Source organism: Hevea brasiliensis, chromosome 7 (assembly GCF_030052815.1).
Source record: "Hevea brasiliensis isolate MT/VB/25A 57/8 chromosome 7, ASM3005281v1, whole genome shotgun sequence".
Taxonomy (NCBI): domain Eukaryota; kingdom Viridiplantae; phylum Streptophyta; class Magnoliopsida; order Malpighiales; family Euphorbiaceae; genus Hevea; species Hevea brasiliensis.
Genome location: NC_079499.1, coordinates 94,036,200 through 94,056,177, shown reverse-complemented (window position 1 = coordinate 94,056,177; position 19,978 = coordinate 94,036,200). Strand labels below are relative to the sequence as shown.

The window sequence follows — 19,978 nt, the reverse complement described above, 5'->3', positions numbered from 1 at the left end:
TAACTTAGTTTTTAATTTAACTGACTTTTGTATGTAATTAATTTAAATAAATACTTTGTAAATTAAAATTAATCTTGTTTATAAATTAAATTAACCTTGGCATGTAAAATAAATTTAATTTAATACTTGATAATTATAAAATAAATTTGTATATTAGAAATCTTTATTAGATTGTGATTGTTTGGGCCTTATGTGATATTATAATAAATTACATATGTACATTATTAATTTAGTTTAATTATCCTTAGGGTAACATAGTAAAAAATTAATTAATTAAGTTAAATAGAAACTTAAGGTTATTTGAAATTGAATTTGTTTGTAAATTGAATTCTCAATAATAAATTAATTTTAGTTATCTGGTAAATATCATTTAAACTATTAGTAATCCCATAGATAGGAATTACTTGTGCATGAAAATTATTTGTAAACAATAACTATTTTGTAAATTACTCGCTTGTGTAGGATTAGAATTACATTTTTAAGATAAAGTTTAATAAATAAATAATAAACAAGACTTCTAGAAACATTAGTAGAGGACTGACAATCGAATTAACAAGGTTAGACCAGGCGTAAGGAGTGCCTAACACCTTCCCCTTACATACCCACTATCCTGAACCTAGACATTGGGTTATGATAATAACGGTTGTGGAAGCTCTACAAGGAGTAAGTAGCCATCCATGATCCTTGGAAGAAACACTGAATATGTCCCGATTTTTACCCGGGTGGCAACTCCTGTCTATCTATGCCTTCGTGGCATAAATCCTTAGTACCGTGGTAGTGTTATGGAAAGACGGCACTTACCAGTGGTTTGATTCTATTAGGATTGTATGAAGTGCATGTCTAGAAAATGCTATATAAGGAGGTGGTACTTAAGTGAAACCATTATGACTCCGCCATCTTTCCTGAGCATTACCTGGTGCATTTTATATAATTTTAGTGGATGATATTTTGCCTCACGCCCCACCTTTTACAGCTTGGTGACTCCACTGGGAACTGAATGGATAGTTACTCCAACATGTTTCTGTTAGTCTAATATTATTCCTCTATTAAATTTTTTGCATTGCACTACACTATCACACAGATCACCCTTATCCTTTTAGCCTTGCTAGTACTAGCCAAGGATAACATAGTTCCACTCGAGCTATGACAAATTGGTGAATGCTAGCACCCCATGCTCGTACCTTTGAGTATATAAAAGAGCCACAGCTTCTGCCGTTGTGCTTAATGGACAAGTTCTTGCATGGGTGACCCTTTTCCTACCCAATGAAGCCTATAAGCCATAGATTTCAGTCCTAGGTACCCTGGAAATTTTTGTTGTGCTGGATTTATAATCTTACTATTCAAACTATAAGTTCTAATGGTAGTTGAGATGAACCTAGGCCTATGCATAAACTCAATGTGTGTATAGGCCCAAGTCCATTTTAAAACCCATGTTAAGCAAGAGGATGCTTACTTATGGTTAAACTTTAAGGATATAAATCATTTATTTGTGAGGGAAAGGTTGTCCTGGACCACCCCTTGTTGGTGTGTCTAGTGTACCATAGCCTAAGATAGAATTTTTTTTCCTACCCTACACGTGAGAGTTGAAGGTATAAGGGGGCGAAGATTTAGTTCTAGAGATGTTCTTTTCAGTTTTGATTTAGTCTTTGGTTCGATTTTAATTCTATTTATATGGTTTAGTTTTGGTTCAGTTTTAGTTCTATTAGTATGGTTCGGTTTTGATTTTGTAAAAGTAAAGTTAAAAAAAAAAAAGAAAAAAATGGTCCATTTATGTATTGCATTCTTGTACATAGCATGTTTAGGTTAATCCTTAAATCCTATTTTCTTCAGTAAACATAGCCTCAAAATACACCTAAAAGACATATGATAAGGTCAATTGGATTAGGGAAGGAAGAGAGTAGTAAGGATTTCATCTGCACTACTTAAGATGGAAGAAACTATGGCCATGCTTGATGAAACCTTAAATGCTAAGATGTTTGAGTTGAAAGAGAAAATTGTGGTCAACTTTAGAAAGAGGACCCGAGGTAGGCCAATTAAGTGACATTAAAGTTATTGAGGTTCAAATTGTGTCTTGCACCCCAAGGAGATTTTCCCAATTCAATCAACTTTTATCCATAGTTTTTTAGTGTCTCAAAGCTCAAGACCTCCTGCAGCTCTTAGCACCCAGACCACTACCAAATCCACTCCCACCTAGCTATGATATCAACCAATATTGCTAGTTCCACCAAACCCATGGTCATGACACTAAACGATGCTTCCAACTTAAGCATGATATCTAAGACCTAGTTCATGCCAAAAAGATAATCGACCTAGAAAACCGACCAAACACCCATACCAACCCTATACCTAATCAAAATTTCCACCTCCACCAGATCGCTACATGATCTCCATCACCCCAAATAACCATGACAGAATTATTGACTTTATCCATCCTATCCAAAAGCCCAATAAACCTATCCAACCCATTCAAAAGCCCAGTGAACCTCAGTATATAATGGTTGTTGATATTTGTGATAATTCTAGCCATGATGAGGGTCCTTTGGATGTCTGGACCAATTTTTATGAGGAGGTAGTTGCATTGTAAGTAAATGGTTCAGCTTCACCAATGTCTGATTTTCAAGTTGCTAGGATTTATGAAAACTTGATGGATCTAAAAGTGGCTACTGTAAAGAAAGGGATGAAGTTTTTTTTTTTTCTGGCATGGGCCTCGAAAAAGCGTATAGATAGCCTAGTCACTTTTCTTGAGATAAAGAGGCAGATCACAAGGTATGTTTTAGGCTATAAGCCAACTAAAGAGGAAAAAGAGCCAAAGCCTCCTAAGTCTTGAAAGAGGGGGGTAATTACCTGGACATATGATTAGGGTTACTACATATGAAAGTGCTAAAGCAGAAAATCAGCACCATTGATCTAAAGACTACATGGAAGCCAAGCACCTAAAGCTGCACGCTTAAGTTTGAGTTTGTCTTTTGTAATGCTCACAGTAGTGAAACTATCTGATGTACTCGATGAAGATTTTAAGGAAAAAATTAATAATATGACTATTCCTTTTGCTTACTTGTTTGATGTTTATTCTAACAAACATATGCATGGCATTCATAATTATTTAGAAATTATTTCTATTAATGTATCAAAATTGATCTCTATTAATTAGGTACACCAGATAATCCTAAAGATATTAAGTTAGCTGAAGATTTAACCTAAGAAGAAAGAGATAATATAACACCCCTAATTTTTAAATTTATTATTTTATGAAAAAATATTAATATTTTATTTTATTTAAATTTTAGAAAATTATTTAAACTTTTTCAGATTTTAAAAATCGGGTTCGATTTTCTAAAATTATAAAACTTTGATGATTTTTAAAAATTAATTTAAAGACCACGTGGCAAAACTAAAAATATATTTGGACTATACAAATTTTTTTGAGTTTTCTAGATTTTTTTTGAAATTTTTAGGCCTCGATTTCGATCCCAAGGTAGAGTAAAAATTCAAAATTTTGTATATTAAATCGGACCGACCAAATCTAATCAGACCTGATCGGGCCGATTGAATCGAACCGGCCTTCTTCTTCTTTTTCTTTCTCTCCGCGCGTTTCCGTCGCTCTTCCACTCTCTCCTGTTTTCTCTCTCCTCCCTCCTCCCCACGCCGCGCCACCGCCACCTCAGCCTCCCCACCTCGCAGGCGCGCCGCCCCAACCTTTCCCCACCGTCAGCCGGTGCTCCAGGCGGCCAGAAACGTCGCGCAAAATCCTCCCATGTGCGCACGCCCCGTTTCGGCTTCCAGGCCAAAATCCGGCCGATCCGGCCATCGATCGGACCGAGTCTTATGTCAAACTTCATCTACACCTCGAGAGCTTTCCATAGACACCAAGAACACCAAAATTCATCAAGCGGTTTGTCCAATTTTTGTCCGGGAAGTTTTAGCTCATTTCGACTTTTGGGCTAGATTTCTTGCAAACTGTGAATCCCACGAGAAAACCGAGAGTACCGAAGCGCTTCACTCGTCAAGAGCTTCGCAGCAATATAAATTTCAAAATTGACTCCTAACCAGACTATTCTTAAAACCCTAGACATATACTTCCCATGAATCTGGAGCCTAAGCTCTGAAACTATTATTGTCAAGGCTCGATCCCACGGGCTAGACTGGCACTAGGACTTGGGTCAGCATAAGGCCCCCAAAGCTCTTAGCAAGCCTAACTGTTCATTAGCCTAACCTTGAAGCGCATAAACATGCCTATTTCAAGAAAATCATGAGATAGAGTTTGGCCATAACCTAGACCATCTAAAAAGAAATTTTTAGCTCGCCCTACCTGTAATAACAAAATACATATATTCGGGGAGCTCAGCTTACCCTCATCATTCCCAACATAGCAATATAAATCAAATGAGAGCTCAGTTCTCTCACCCAAGGTGAAAATTCATCCACACATTTACACATACATAGATTAATTAGCCCAACCTTGAAGCGCATAGACATGCCTATTTCAAGAAAACAACTAGATAGAGTCTAGCTATAACCTAGACCATCCAATAAGAAATTTTTAGCTCGCCCGACTTGTAATAATAAAATACATATATTCGGGGAGCTCATCTTGCCCTCATCATTCCCACCATGGCAATATAAATCAAATGGGAGCTCAGTTCTCTCACCCAAGGTGAACATTCATCCACACATTTACACATACATAGATTAATAAGTTTATAATTCAAAAATAAATATTCTTTTATAATCCTGTACCAAATAAAATATTTTTAATACATGCGAAGATCTAAATTTCAAAATAAACAAGACGAAATATGGAAATAGCAACTAATGGACCTGCGAGGAAGAAAGTAAGTTAATGACAATGAAAAGTTCTCCTGTAACCTGGAAAAATAGGGTGAACAATAGTGAGTATTCGACTTATAAAGTAAAATATTGATTTTACATACAATATCTATAATTATCTAGTACTAGTGCATCCCTAAGGATGAAATGCAGCATAGATTAGTAATTTTAAACAATTTCAACAATACTCGCACAAAGAATAATTTAGAGCACTCACACACCCATGTGTCATACCAGTATAAATACAATAAGGGAGCTGATCTCCTACATAACTCTCTTACTGCCAGCGATATCAACTTGAGCTGGACTTTTTCTTACAATCCAAGTGTGGAGGTCAGTGAGATCAACTAAAAAATGTACTCACCCTGACTTATCACAAAAGGACCGGGCCCCAAGCAAGATTAGCTCAAGCTGATTTACCCATCCTCCCCATGTCCACCACCAATGCACCACATGCACGCTGATACACCCACATCAAACCATCAAGTAAAGATGCAATACAAAGCGTGCCTATAGTAACTAATACATATATCTATAAGTGATGCATGGGCATGCTGTGACATATAATTACAATAATATTGAAATTATAAATAAAATCAATATCTACTCACTAATTAATCGAAAGTCACTGTGGCGGCTAGGCGGAGGAGGAAGGCTAACCCGACTTACTTAAATGATTATATTACAAATTCATCAGTATTAATTTCAGACAAACCTTTAAAGAGGAAAAAAATGCCCTAATTTATGTTGAAAATTTGGTAGAGTTTCCTCCGTACCTAGGACCTACCCAACCTGCAAAGGGGTTTAAATAACACTTCTAAAGCCACACATCATCTCCACAATAACACATGGCCCCTCCTGGGCCCTCCAACTCAGGCAAATCTCACACAATTCAATAATTCAATTATAAGGTTTAAAATGAATATTTTGCAAAAGTAATTTTAACTAACTCTAAAAATTCTAAAATTTTACCCTGCGATCCTTAGCAATATTATAGAGCTAACGCAAGGAATTATAATTTTCTAACTATCCATGAATATTTTATGAAATTTTATTCTAAACCCGGCATTGTGAAATTGAAGAAACTCAGAGTTTGGGTTTACCTATGTCAATTCTGATGCATAGAACACGTCCGGGGTGTTTGAAAATGGTGGGGTAGCCTAGAACTTTGACCTAGTTCTGAAGAGGTTCCGACAGCTTATTTGTTCGGCCTGAAATTGTAGATTCGGCCGATGGCCGAATTTCCATGAAACGAAAGTATCAATGTAAAGCCCACAACACCAGGAATTAGAATAAAATTATTACAAATTTAAATAAGCTCATTTGAAGCTCGAAAAAATACTGCAAAGTTCGTGGGACCCATCAAATTTCCGATGGCGGAAATTTTTGAAATTTATATTCCCCCAAAGCTCTCGTTGTGTAGAGCACACCGGTAATCTCGGAATTTCTGTGGGGTATTCAATTTGAGAAAAATTTAGCCCAAAAGTCGAAATGGGCTAAAATTTTCTGAACAAAAATTGAACAACGTACCCAATGAAAATTTGTGATCTTGGAGTCTATGGAAAGCTCTTGAGGAGTAAAAGGTGTTTGGGATAAGACCCGATCTGATTGGTGGCCGGATTGATCGAATTTTGGCAAGGAAAATGAAGCATTGCAAGCACAAAAGGGAGGGCTTTAACGCGAATTTTCGGCCACCTGGGGTGTCAGTCAGCGGTGGAGAGGCGTGTGGGAGGTGCGCCGATGACTGGGGAAGGGTAGGATGGTGGCTAGCCGGCGAGGGGAGGAGGGAGGATAGAGAAAATAGAGAGGGAAGGAGGGTTGTCGGGGCCCGCAGGGGAGAGAGGGGAAAAAGGAAGAAGGCCGGTCCGATTTGATTAGTTCGATCCAGTTTAGTCCAATTCAGCAGATTCGATTCAAAATACCAAAAATTGAATTTTTACTCTACCCTGGGACAAAAAACGAAGTCTAAAAAATTCTAAAAAAATTACCAAAATCTCAAAAAAAATTTTAGAGTTTAAATATATCTTTAGTTTTGCCATGTGATCTTTAAATTAATTTTTAAAAATCAATAAAATTTATTGTCGTAAGAAAATCAAACCCGATTTTAAAAATGCAAAAAAAATTCAAATAATTTTCATAATATTTAATATAATAAAATAATAATATTTACATATAAAATAATTATTTAAAAATTATAGGTATTACAGACTCTGTCCATTTGTTTTCTTGAAATTGGATTATGGTGATGGGCTTTACGGTTGGGCTTGGAATAAGTAAGCTTACTGCGGACTTTGGGGGCTTTTTGCTAATTCAAGTCCTAGTGTCGGTCCGGCCCAAAATTCAAGTCATGACAATTCAAGTTATTTGGTGATTGAACTAAATTTTTTGATCCAAGGCCTTAGACCACTGGATTCGAAATGGTTAATCCAAGTTATTTAATAATTGAACCTAGGTTATATATATATATATATATATATATATATATATATATAGGTTTTACAGTTGGGCTAGGAATAATTAGGTTTACGACAGGTTTTGAGAGTTTTTTTGCTAATTTAAATTCTAGTACCGGTCCAACCCAGAATTCGGGTTGTGACAATTCAAGTTATTTGGTGATTGAACTAAATATTTTGATCCAGGATCTTAGACCACTGGATTCGAAATGGCTAATCCAAGTTATTTAATAATTGAACCTAGGATATATATATAATTAAAATATTTTATTCATAAATAATTTAGGCAGAAAATAATAATATTCAAAATAGTAACTTTTTTTTTTATTTTGAACAATCAAATAAACCTTTTGTGACACTACTAGACTCTGTTGATATAAATTATTACCTATATTTAAAGATTTAAATATTTCAATCAAAAGAAATTAATAATTAATATTATATTTTAAATTATTAAATATCTCATTTAAATGCTACTAAAAAAATAAAATCCCACTCAGATAAGAATAAGATGAGTAACGCCCCACGTTAGCAACTTTCACATTATGAGTTTATGAAAAGTATATGGGATTCACAGCACACGTGACAGATGTGACTACTCGTCCAAACAAGGAACAACTCACAGTATACAATTCAAAATAAAAGTTGACGTTTGATTTTCCCCCCAATTTCTATTCATTCCCACCAAACCTTTTTATTTTTATTATTTTTTTCTTTTTCTGAATTAAAAAAAAAGGCCAACCACCACCAGCAAAATTCAATTATAATAAATAAATTAACAAAAAAGAAGTGACCTCCAAATTTTGAGATAGATGTGACTTAAGGCTTCAAGCCGACCCGCAAAATCCTCCTCTCTCATATTCGCCACCGTGCTTTTCTTCTTATTATTGTCAACGCATTGTTTCTGCATGAATCGGATCCGGATCCGGATCCGCATTTCAAATCCGGGTTCGAACTTGCCCCGCGACCGACAATGGCGTCGAAGGCTTCGCCGTCTCCTTCCGCCAGCAGATCGGACCCTCCTAAAGACTCGCCGGTGCAGGTAATCGCTTTTGAATTCTTATCTCGCTATTCGACCCTCTTCTCTCTCACCAGTCAATGTCTATAAATGCATGTGAAATTGTTATCGCGGATATTTCCTAGATGACTCTCATACGCTATATATGTTTTTAGGTTCCTTTTTGGTATTCGTTGATGAGGGTCTTAGTGACTCGCTAGCTTTTAACTCAGTTGAGAATCCTTGTGTAATCTCATAATTGTGTTAATTAGAATGTAAGGCAATTTTTGTGGACATACGCTACCTACATTATATAGAATAGCTAATGAATTGAAGTTTATTGTCATTTTCAAGGGGTTTACTTATTTATTTTGAGAGTGCTGTTGAGTTCCTAAGCAACATGTATTTCGAATTGGAAATTGTATGAAAATGTTGCTAGAAAAAGCTTTTTTGGTACAATTGTCTTCGACTGTGATTGAATCCGAGACTTTAGAGAAGGAGAACCACTTAGCTAAAGCTCATTGGTGCTAGAAAAAGTTATTTTGTAATACGCAGAAAAGGAGAGAAGTAATTGAGAATAAAAGTCTTGTAATGATACGGTAATTGTGCTTACAGGATCTGAAATTAAGAATCTGTCTGTTTAGGTGCTGCGTGTGATACACTTGGCTTAAAGTTTGGGTCGCTTTTTTTTTTTTTTTTTTTTCTGTTTTACTAATGGTCTCTTTAATTTTTTCAGTTCTCCACTCCCCCTTCCCCCCTTTTGAGTTTTATGGTTATTTCGTTAAGGATTTTTTTAAACAATTATTTGTGGGATTGTATATGTTCTGGCTGTAATTAAGACAGATTTGGTGTTTTCTACAGGTGACGAAACCACAAGAAACATCTCTAACCATGAAGGATATTTTCTCTGTTATTGACTCTCTAAAGAAGCAAGTTGTAGCTAACCGGTGTGTTTCTATAAAGGTGCATTCTTATGATATTAGAGTACTTTTAATCAATGGGATATGCTTTTGGGTTTGGTCCTTATAATTTAAGGGTTGGATTCTGTCATTTTTCAGAAAAGAATGGAAGAGAATAAACAAAAGTTGGTTGGTGTCACAAACCATCTTTATACATTGTCGAAGGAAAGAAGAAACAGCTGGATTAACATTACTGATAGTAGCCTAGATTTACTGACAAAAAGGCAAAAAGATGCACTGCATATGCACAGTGGTATTGATGCAAGTAACGGAGACAAGGATAACCACAGCTCTCAAGAAGATGGTAATGCTTCTACAGCAGTTCTTCTGGGATCCAGTATTCCAGTCAAGAATGCTGTTCGGCCTATTAAGCTCCTGGAAGTGAAGAGATTACCCTCTTACGCTACATGGATATTTTTGGATAGGTGTGTTAAAAATGTCATTTATCTTAATCAACAAGGCCAATTGAGAAGTTATCTGATGCCTTTCTCTATTACCTTCATTTTCTTGGGTGAAAGATAATCAATTTTTAAGAATGGTGTATTCACTTTTTGTTGCCTCAGATTGTTTAGTTTCTGTTCACTATAAAATGCAAGTTAAGATGTACTTGAACTTTTTTGGGATATATGGTAACAGTTGTTAGTTGAACCCTGGTTTCAACTTTCAACCCTCCTTCAATGCATAGGTTGCATATGTAAAATCCTCCGTAGAGTCTCCAAGGTGAGAATTCTCATGCACTATTATATCTATGGTGACAAAGGTTGATGATGGGATTCTGCATCCTAGATTTAGAGTTTTATGATCGTGCAACTCAAATCGCATTTTTTTGAACTACTATTTTGTGGATTTCATCTTTACATACTTATTTTTAATAATCTCTATTAATTTTAGCTTATCATGCTATGATGTACGTAGTGCAGAAACCAAAGAATGACAGATGATCAATCTGTGGTTGGACGAAGAAGAATATATTATGATCAAAATGGTGGTGAAGCACTTATTTGCAGCGACAGTGAGGAGGAAATAACTGAAGAAGGGCAGGAAAAAAGAGATTTTATAGATTCTGAAGATTATATTCTTTGGTTGGTATAACCATGTTATCTAATTTGACTATGGTTATTCTCTCCCTCTTTCCTGGCTTCTTTTTATTTTTTATTTCCTAGTTGTATATTTTTTCAGTATGACATTGCTTGTTGATCTTTTTAGCTTCTTATCAAGTCAGATGTTTCTGTACCTGGATTATTCATATTTTTTTTTTCTTTTAGTTTTCTTTTCTAAATTTAAGGAATTAAATTTAATCTGTAGGATTTTATATTACAATGATTTTTACTGATTGACTACAAACAGATTTATTAATGAATCATTTTTCCTCTTTTTTTATTATTATTCTATGTCAATACTCCATCTTAATTTCCCATGAAATGTTTTTACTTTACTTTTTCCTTTCTTCTTGTTACCCCATTTTGGCATCTGCATGATAAATCATGCATACTTCGTGCATAAGTTTTTGTGTTCATGGGAAAATTTTTACCTAGTGGATTCTTTCTAATAAATTAGTTGGTTTAAATCTCTTGAATGAAAAAAGAATTTTGTTGTTTGGATATTTCCTCCATCCTAAAGAAATGTATTTTTTCTAGGCCTTCAATCAAGCAATAAAGGGGGTCATGCTGTGAAAAGAATGGGGAAAGGTTTTTAAAATTTTTAGTCTTTTCTTTTTTGGTTGGGAGGCGGGTAATAGGGGCTCAAAAAGCTATAGATATATTTATTAATTGACACAAGAACCTTGCATATTAGAAACAGTTATATATCTTCTGCTTCTCAATCTAATTTTGGCTCCAGACTCACAGCATTTGGGTGGAATGAAATGTTCTATATTTTTAAATTCTGCATGTTAAAGTAAACCTGATTATCCATGTTGGATTCCGTTGTACCAGCATGACTGTCAAAGAAGTTGGTTTATCTGATCCTGTGATGGAATCACTGGCCCAATGCCTTTGTAGAAGCCATTCTGAAGTCAAGGTATGCATTTGTGGGGAGAATGTGGTATTGTCAGTTTCTTTCTTTCTTTTTATTTATTTATTTTTTCTGCTTATGCCTTTTCATGTATTTTTCTCTATGTGAAGGGGTAATCTAATTATATTTATTCTATCAATCATCTCTTCATTTTAATATCTGATAAAAACTGGTCATTGTGTAAGCTTTGGTCCAGCTGTTTTCCCATTTTCTTTGTGCTTGCTTTACACAGATATGAAACACCATCAAACATCTTATACAGGCAAGATATGCAGTTCTTACAAAAGAAGAAACGACTGTGGTGGATTCAAAGAATGGAGATGGTGATGCACAAACATTGAATTCTTTCATTGATAAGGATCTTGAAGCTGCTTTGGATTCTTTTGACAATCTGTTTTGTCGTCGATGTCTTGTAACATTCTTGTACTCCTTGCCAATTTGTGTTGTTTTGTGTCATCTTCTGGCAATTGAATTGATTTCTTGTATTTTATATTGGCAGGTCTTTGATTGCAGATTGCATGGATGCTCACAGGATCTTGTGTTTCCTGTAAGTTAATTATTCAAGGGTAATTCTCAAGTTGTTGCATGAGTTTCTGGTGGGCAATCTTACATGTTTTGTCAATACAATATATTGCTAGGCTGAGAAACATCACTGGAGCCGTCCAGATGAGGAAAATGAACCATGTGGTCCACACTGTTACAAATCGGTATATGTTTAGCATTCATCAATATATTTGTTTTATTGGGCTTTTCAAGTTTAGTCATTGGTGAAAAAATGTGTAAGCAGCTTCTACTTCACTCACGTCAGGTTTTGAAGTCGGAAAGAATTGATACTGCAAATTCTTCCGAGTATGGTAATATTGGAGAAAATGCTGTCCGTCCATCTGATGGGATGGGGGCTCAAATTTCCTCAAGGAAGAAATCTTCTGCTCAATCTGCCAGGAGGAAGGTGAAGTCCAGCCACAGTGAAAGTGCTTCATCAAATGCAAAAAATGTTTCTGGGAGCAGTGACTCAGAGATTGGACCTCGGAAAGATGCCACTTCATCTTCCAAGGCTAAGCTTGCTGGAAAAAGTGGGGCTTGTCATAGGAACAACAAGCGAGTGGCTGACCATCTTTTAAGTTGCTTGCGGAAAAGGAAGAAGAAAACTGTGGTTTCTGATTCTGATTCTATTGTCAGTGGAAGCCTTTTGGCAGGTGATATGAAACTTACATCCACTTCACGCAAAGAAAATGAAGACGCTAGTTCTTCTCACAAGAATGTTAAATCTCGGACTGTTGGAAGGTCTAGGAGGAAGGAATGCATAATTCTGGACAGTAACAACTTACTACAGGCTGAAGTTCATGATGGTCCTCCAAGTGAGATGATCACTGATCTACAAGCAACTATCAGCGATGACACATTGAGGAAAGAAGAGTGCGTAGATGGAAGTGTATGTGAAAAAGAGTTGGCTGATAACAGATCCTGGAAAGCTTTTGAAAAAAGCCTGTTTGAGAAAGGTGTGGAGATTTTTGGGAGGAACAGGTCGGTAGGTTCATTTTGTGAATGTTCTTTTGCTTTAATTTTTTTCTATTTTATTGAATTTGCTTTTGATGTTTTAAGTGTGGGATGGTTTTCAATATGCATGATGTCTGATATGATCTTCTATATTAAAATTTGCTTAACAATTCACCACCTGGTAAAGTGATGTTTAATCTGTTGTATTTGGATTGCTTCAAGTGAAACTGCTTCGTTCACCTCCTAAAGAATTACAATTACAAATTCATTGGTTAAAAGAAAAAAATATCACGTATTCCTATGTGCCAAAAAATTTTTTGCAAAAAATTTAAAATTTGAATTTTCAAGTGAATTTCTTTGTAAACCTGAATTGTTCATCATGCACCATGGTTATTATTATTGGTAAATTCAACATAACACGCCAATGAAAGATTAAGTAATAAGATTTTATAAATAATAAATGCATATCAGACACTTCCATTGTTTATTTAATGGATTGTAACCCAGTGAAACTATTCTATTATATAATATTACATTCTTCAAATGCGATTCGGTAATTCAGTCTTATAATTTTATTAGTGATATATGTTCAGGGAAAATGCATTTGTTCAAAGATGTCCCCAAATGCGAAGCAAACTTCCCTGAATACAAAAACCACCTAGCTGATACTTTTAGCATAAGTCCAAGAGATTATGTTGCCATTTCATTAATTCTCTGACATTGATTTTTGTGTTTCATGGCAGTTGTTTAATTGCTAGGAACCTTTTAAATGGTTTAAAGACTTGTTGGGAGGTTTTTCAATTTATGACTTGCTCTGAGAATCAGTTGGCCTGCCAAGCAGGTGATGTTGCAAATTCTCTTGGTGAAGGATATTCCAAGTTTGACTTCAATGGAGCAATGGTTAGTGTTTAACTTGTTTGCATCATGCATATGACTGTTTCTCTCTAGTGAGATTTACATCTCTTATTATTCAACTGTGGTGGGTATGGATATTTAAATGGACGTCAGGGTAATAATCAAGTGCGAAGAAGATCAAGATTTTTACGCAGAAGAGGTAGAGTTCGCCGCTTGAAGTATTCTTGGAAGTCCACTGCTTACCATTCTATTAGGAAATGGATTACTGAGAGAAAAGATCAACCATGCCGCCAGTATAATCCGTGTAGTTGCCAAACAGCTTGTGGAAAGCAGTGTGCATGTCTGCTGAATGGCACTTGCTGTGAGAAGTACTGTGGGTGAGCTTTTGTTTAACAACTTAAAATGAAGTATATAGATTTCTTTTCTGCAAGTAGAATTTCATCCAGATTTAACATTGTAAGTTCTCTTGTAGAACTGCATTCCTTACCAACTTGAACAATTTATGGTGCTTATAGATTAGATGTCTGAGTGGCAGGCTGTGTGCTTGTTTATGTGCATGCAGACTCACAAATGTTACTGACGATAATGTTCTCAACTAACATTTACTTGTTCATCCAGATGTCCTAAGAGTTGCAAGAACCGATTTAGGGGCTGCCATTGTGCTAAAAGTCAATGTCGAAGTCGTCAATGTCCATGCTTTGCTGCAGACAGGGAATGTGATCCAGATGTTTGTAGGAATTGTTGGGTCAGGTGAGTTGGTGATCATTGCTCCTTATTTATTTTCATAACTTGTCATTCGCCTTTCTCTCCCCCTTTCTCCTTTTCTCCTGTAAAAAGGAAAACGGATCCCTCCTCTTGAGGGGGTGTTTGAATATTTTACATGATTCAAGGTTATAATATTTATTTCTTATTACAATAGGTAAAATCAATAATTATCATTTTAGAATGTTAATTTATATCTGTCCGGACCTTTTGTTTCTAGGCTAATAATTCACTTATCTGTATCTGTCACAAGCATTATCAAATTTGCACTTAAATTTTATTTCATGTTAGAATGAGTGCTAAAAGAGGGTTTTTGTGCTGATGGTTCAGTATAAAAGCCAAACAATCTTGTGCTGTCACTGTTGAAGAAAATTATATAAATTTCATGATAAGTACACATGAAAATCAATGATGTACATTATTATAAAGTTCTTGCCAATTTTAGATCTCTCTTTTGGGATTGGAACTATATCAAGCTTTGATGGATCTCAACTTTCATGTGAGGGTTCAATTTTGATGTGGAATTTGTGTTTCCCAAGTGCTGACTTCCTTTTTTTTCAGTTAGTTCGGAAGGGATTTAAAATATCATGTTGGATGTGAGCTTTGCAATATTTAGTGATGGTGTTGTAAATGTCCTAATTTTTAGTTTTAAGTCATTCTGATTCAATGGAACTTCTATTTCCAAAAGTTGCTTGTCAAAACCTTGTAGGTAGTGCCATAAATGTTGCTATAATCTGTCACTCTACTAGCACCACCAGCTATCATGCTAGCAATTAGAATCACCAATTTCACCCTGCTTAACATGGCACTATCGCCACAAGCACTACATTGGCTCCTACATCCACATCATCAACGTAGCCTCCATCCATGCTTGTGCTGTTACCATTTTATCACTGTTACTGTCTATGTCAATTCTTCTTTTTCTTTTTACCACCAGCAGTCCATTAGATGTCACTTCTGTTTTCATTATTAGTTTTCTTGTATCATCATCACCTTGTTTTCCACTCTCTGGCCCTATTTTAGACCACCAATTCCATATCCAGCCACTTCCACTTGGTTACCTCTATCTACCTATCTCATGCTATCTCCATTATTGCATCCAGTATCACAAATGCACAATTACCTTAGTAATCAATGCTGCTAGGAATGATATCATTATGGCTGACACTAGGAGAACAGCATTACAATTCATCAACATTTACCATCTGTTTCTGCGTAATTTGCAATGTGATCAGTAAACTGTTTTTTTTTTTCCTGCCAATTTCATGGCATATGACAATATTCATTTTCATCCATTCTTTGCTAATTGTTGACTCTAAATGACAGGTTTTCACCTTACATACCACAAATTCTTGGATGAGAATTATCAAAGAAATAATTTTTTTTTTCTACTACTACCTTTTGAGCTGAATAAATTCAACTCTTTGCAGTTGCGGTGATGGTACTCTTGGGGTTCCTAACCAAATAGGTGATAATTATGAGTGCAGGAATATGAAGCTTCTTCTCAAACAACAACAAAGGGTAACTATTTTTTCCCCCTTCTAATTCTTTTCATAGTTTATTATGCAAAAGGAGTTGGATGTGGTTGAATTTTTACATCTTATAAAGTGTTTCAACTGACTGGTTTTAAAATAATATTATAGTGGGGTGAAGTTCTCCAACCTAGAAATGAGCATTTTTATCTACCAAGCCATGCATAGTGTGCCATGTGATTGTAAAGATTTTATTAGGCTAAATGGTAAATTCCTTCCATGTGATTGTGAAGTTTTTATTAGATTGAACAGTGATTTTCGTAAAAGTGTAATAGGATAGTGGTGCTTCATGACAATGAGTGCAGAGTGGAAAATAGTATATTTCTTAACATGAGCTTAATTGAGATGAAGATGTTATGATGTACGTGTGAAAACACAAGAATGGACCTTGTAAAAATGATGCATCTGTGGGAATGCACAACAATTCATATGATAATAAAGTTGAGCAGGAGTTGAAATCCAATGTTTAGAAAAGCAAGTGGATTTAAGCAGTAGAAAAGAAAAAGGGGATTGGATTGACCAAAAATGATTGGAATGGTAAAAAATGATGAAATATCACACTAGTTCTTAACTAAGAGTTTTATCTTTTCTACTGCTTATCTGTAGGCAGAGCTAATGGAGGAAAATTATCTATAGTATTTCTTGACGAAGAGTTGAGTATATCCCAAGTGATAAACAGTAAATTCTGCTATTAGTGCACTCTAGAAATACACAATACGGTATCAGAATGCTTATCATGGGGAAAATCATTCTCGTTTACTTTTCAACCTCTTGGGGTTTTTCAGTTGTGATATTCACTGCTACTCCATCCTTAAAGAACTGGCTGTAGCCCCATTATGGAGAAGTTAGACAATCCTGCATTGTTTTTATTTTCTATTGTTCGGTTGTAACTCATTAAAATGTCAAATGGGGTGCAGCCCATGCACCAAGCAAAAATGGAAAAGGGGGTTAGAGGAGCCAAACACAAAATAGAATTAGAGGGACTTCAATGAAACAATATGATGTTTGATGGTGATCTTTTACAGCTACTGACCTTTTCCTCTATCCTAGTAATCTTGAGCTTGAGTCTCATTTTTGTTCAGGTTTTACTTGGAAGATCCGATGTATCTGGTTGGGGAGCTTTTCTGAAGGTAACACTGAGATGTGATCTTGTTTTTTCGTTGGCTTTCTTGTTTCATCTTTGCATCTTGCTGATGAATAATACCTGGTCACACTCCAGAATAGTGTTGGCAAGCATGAGTATCTAGGTGAATACACTGGAGAGCTGATTTCACATAGGGAAGCAGATAAGCGTGGCAAGATATATGACCGTGAAAATTCATCATTTCTCTTCAATCTGAATGATCAGGTTTGAATTACATTAGGATTTAGCATGAACAAACTCAAATCTTTATCTTTTTCTTGCTCTTATGTTTTAAAGATTGTATTTGCAGTTTGTTCTTGATGCTTACCGGAAGGGTGATAAATTTAAGTTTGCCAACCACTCACCAGACCCAAATTGCTATGCAAAGGTATATTTAAAATGTTTCCTTGTGCATTTGGGTTTAATGTTGTGGCTAGAAATACTGCAACAATACATTTCAGACATTTTGCCACCACTTGTTTTTTGGCAGGTCATAATGGTCGCGGGGGATCACCGTGTGGGCATATTTGCCAAGGAACGAATTAGTGCGGGAGAAGAACTCTTCTACGACTATCGTTATGAGCCAGACAGAGCTCCAGCTTGGGCTAGGAAGCCTGAAGCATCATCTGGATGGAGAAAAGAAGACGGTGCTCATACAAGTGGTCGTGCTAAGAAGGTCGCTTAATTTTGGCATTTATTTACACCCTTGATTCATATCTTTGTAATTCTTTTACAGGCAGAAGATGCATCAATTCTCATTGACTAAATAGGATAGGTGTTAGCACAATCATCATAGTGTTGGAGAGGCCATTGTCGTCTCCATACATAACTTATTTTGATTTTGCATTCCATTCATGTTTATTCTTGATCAAATTGTATTCACTAAAAGCAAAAGCAAGAAAAGAAAACTACAAGTTTCAGTGAATTGATGATACATCAAGCCATGAATGTAAAAGAGCCAACGTTTAATAAATTTCATTAATACATTGCTGTCTAGGACTAGGTTTGTTTGCTTTCCTTCGTGCGTGAGGTTGTAATTTTCGTGTACAAAATTCTTAGCACCTCTTTATTATTTCTGTTGGAGCTGTTTTTGAAAAAATAATTTTTTAAAAATATAAATGTTAGAACTTAATTTAAATTTAAATTTGATATATTTTAACTATTAAAATTTTAAAAGAAATAAATAAAATTTCAAATTACTTATTTTAATAACATTTGAAATAATATCTTTTAAAAAGTAGTTTTATTTTGCACTACAATCATTGGGAAGCTTTCCCTTTTTATTTTATTATAGGAAAATGTTAAAATGTAATTAAAATGTAAAATTTAAGGTATAAAATATTAGAAATTAAAATATAATGAAATTGGTAATCTGAATATAAAATTAAAATATGCAATAGTTAGCAAATGGGGGTAACAATCTTTTTTTTAGAGGTAAGTAATCTTGAAATAATAGACATTGGGCTTGTTTGTTTAAAAAAAATAGTTTCTTAATTTTTTTTTATTTTCTAGCGTTAAGAAAATTAAATTATTATTTAAAGAATGAATTTTCTGTTTTAAAAAAATATTATTTTTTATTTTTTAAACTTTAATAAATTTATTAAAATAAAAAATATTTATATATATATTAAACAAATATATATATTATTAATTTAAATAATAAAAAATATTTTTTCTATATAAATTATTTGCAAAGTATGAAAATATAGATATTTTATTTTTCTCGAAATAGCTATTGTGAATAAAAAAATTATAAAAATTATATATATATGTAGAAAGAGATGATTCTCATATATTTCAATTAATCTGTACATGGGTATTTATATACAATTGATTCCTATAATTGTGTTATACTAATTAGGAAGAAATCCTAAATAAGAAATCCTAAATAGGAATACAGAATATAGAATATACACAGAAATAATATAATGATTGACTTTCCATAACACTCCCCCTCAAGTTGGAGCATAGATGTTAATCATGCCCAACTTGTTACAAATGTAGTCAATCCTAGCTCCATTCAGAGCTTTTGTGAAAATATCTCCTAACTGCTCTCCAGTTTTGATATGTCCTGTTGAGATGATCTGTTGTTGAATCTTTTCACGAACAAAGTGACAATCAATCTCAATATGTTTGGTTCGCTCATAAAATACCGGATTAGAAGCAATATGGAGAGCAGCTTGATTATCACACCACAATTTCGCAGGCAGGGGGGTCTTAAAACCTGTCTCATCTAGTAATTGAAATATCCACATTACCTCACATACTGATTGTGCCATGGCTCAGATTCGGATTCAAAGACTAGATCGAGAAACTACACTCGCTTCTTGCTTTTCCAAGACACCAAATTTCCTCCAACAAAAACGCAATATCCAAAGAGTTGACCTCCTATCAACCTTAGATCCAAATTGATCGGCATCTCGAAAAACATTCAACATTCAAATGCCCATGATTACCATATAACAAACCTCTTCCCGAGCTCCTTCGGATAGCACAAGATTTGTCCCAAGGCTTCCCAATGAGCAATAGTTGGGGAAGACATACATTGACTTACCACACTAACGACATAAGCAATGTCAGGACGAGTGACAAAGAAGGTAGTTCAATTTTCCTGCCAATCTCCTGTATCTCTCTGGATCTTCAAACAACTCACTATCCCCGCTAACAGTTGTAAATTTGGAGTCATTGGTGCACTACAAGGCTTAGCACCTAATTTTCCTGTCTCTGTCAATAGATCAAGGACATATTTTCTTTGAGACAAGAAAATACCCTTCTTACTTCTCATAACTTCAATACTCAAAAAATACTTTAATAATCCCAAGTCTTTGGTCTGAAACTGGGTTTGGAGGAAGGTTTTAAGAGATGAAATACCTGCAGAGTCACTCCCAGTGATGATAATGTCATCCACATAGACTACCAGGAGAATTAGACCAGCCTCAGATTGCTTATAAAATACTGAG

The 19,978-nt window shown here is 34.9% G+C and overlaps 1 protein-coding gene across 4 annotated transcripts; it reads left to right on the top strand.

Moving 5' to 3' along the window:
- The first annotated feature begins 8,047 nt into the window (after positions 1–8,047).
- Positions 8,048–18,035, top strand: LOC110633387 (histone-lysine N-methyltransferase CLF). Of its 4 annotated transcripts, none has more exons than XM_021781966.2 (17): positions 8,048–8,322; positions 9,139–9,240; positions 9,336–9,661; positions 10,157–10,318; positions 11,171–11,255; positions 11,512–11,661; positions 11,749–11,796; positions 11,888–11,956; positions 12,058–12,773; positions 13,490–13,646; positions 13,755–13,978; positions 14,220–14,351; positions 15,794–15,884; positions 16,978–17,025; positions 17,115–17,243; positions 17,329–17,406; positions 17,509–18,035. In XM_021781966.2, exons 1-17 carry the CDS (start codon positions 8,254–8,256, stop codon positions 17,701–17,703), a joined length of 2,781 nt encoding a protein of 926 aa, XP_021637658.2. In that variant the 5' UTR covers positions 8,048–8,253; the 3' UTR covers positions 17,704–18,035. The 4 variants fall into 4 exon arrangements, with proteins under 4 accessions (XP_021637658.2, XP_058006172.1, XP_021637659.2 ...); XM_021781967.2 differs by having other exon boundaries at positions 8,293–8,322; positions 9,139–9,224; XM_058150189.1 differs by lacking the exon at positions 9,336–9,661 and having other exon boundaries at positions 8,049–8,322; positions 9,139–9,224.
- Positions 18,036–19,978: the final 1,943 nt, after the last annotated feature.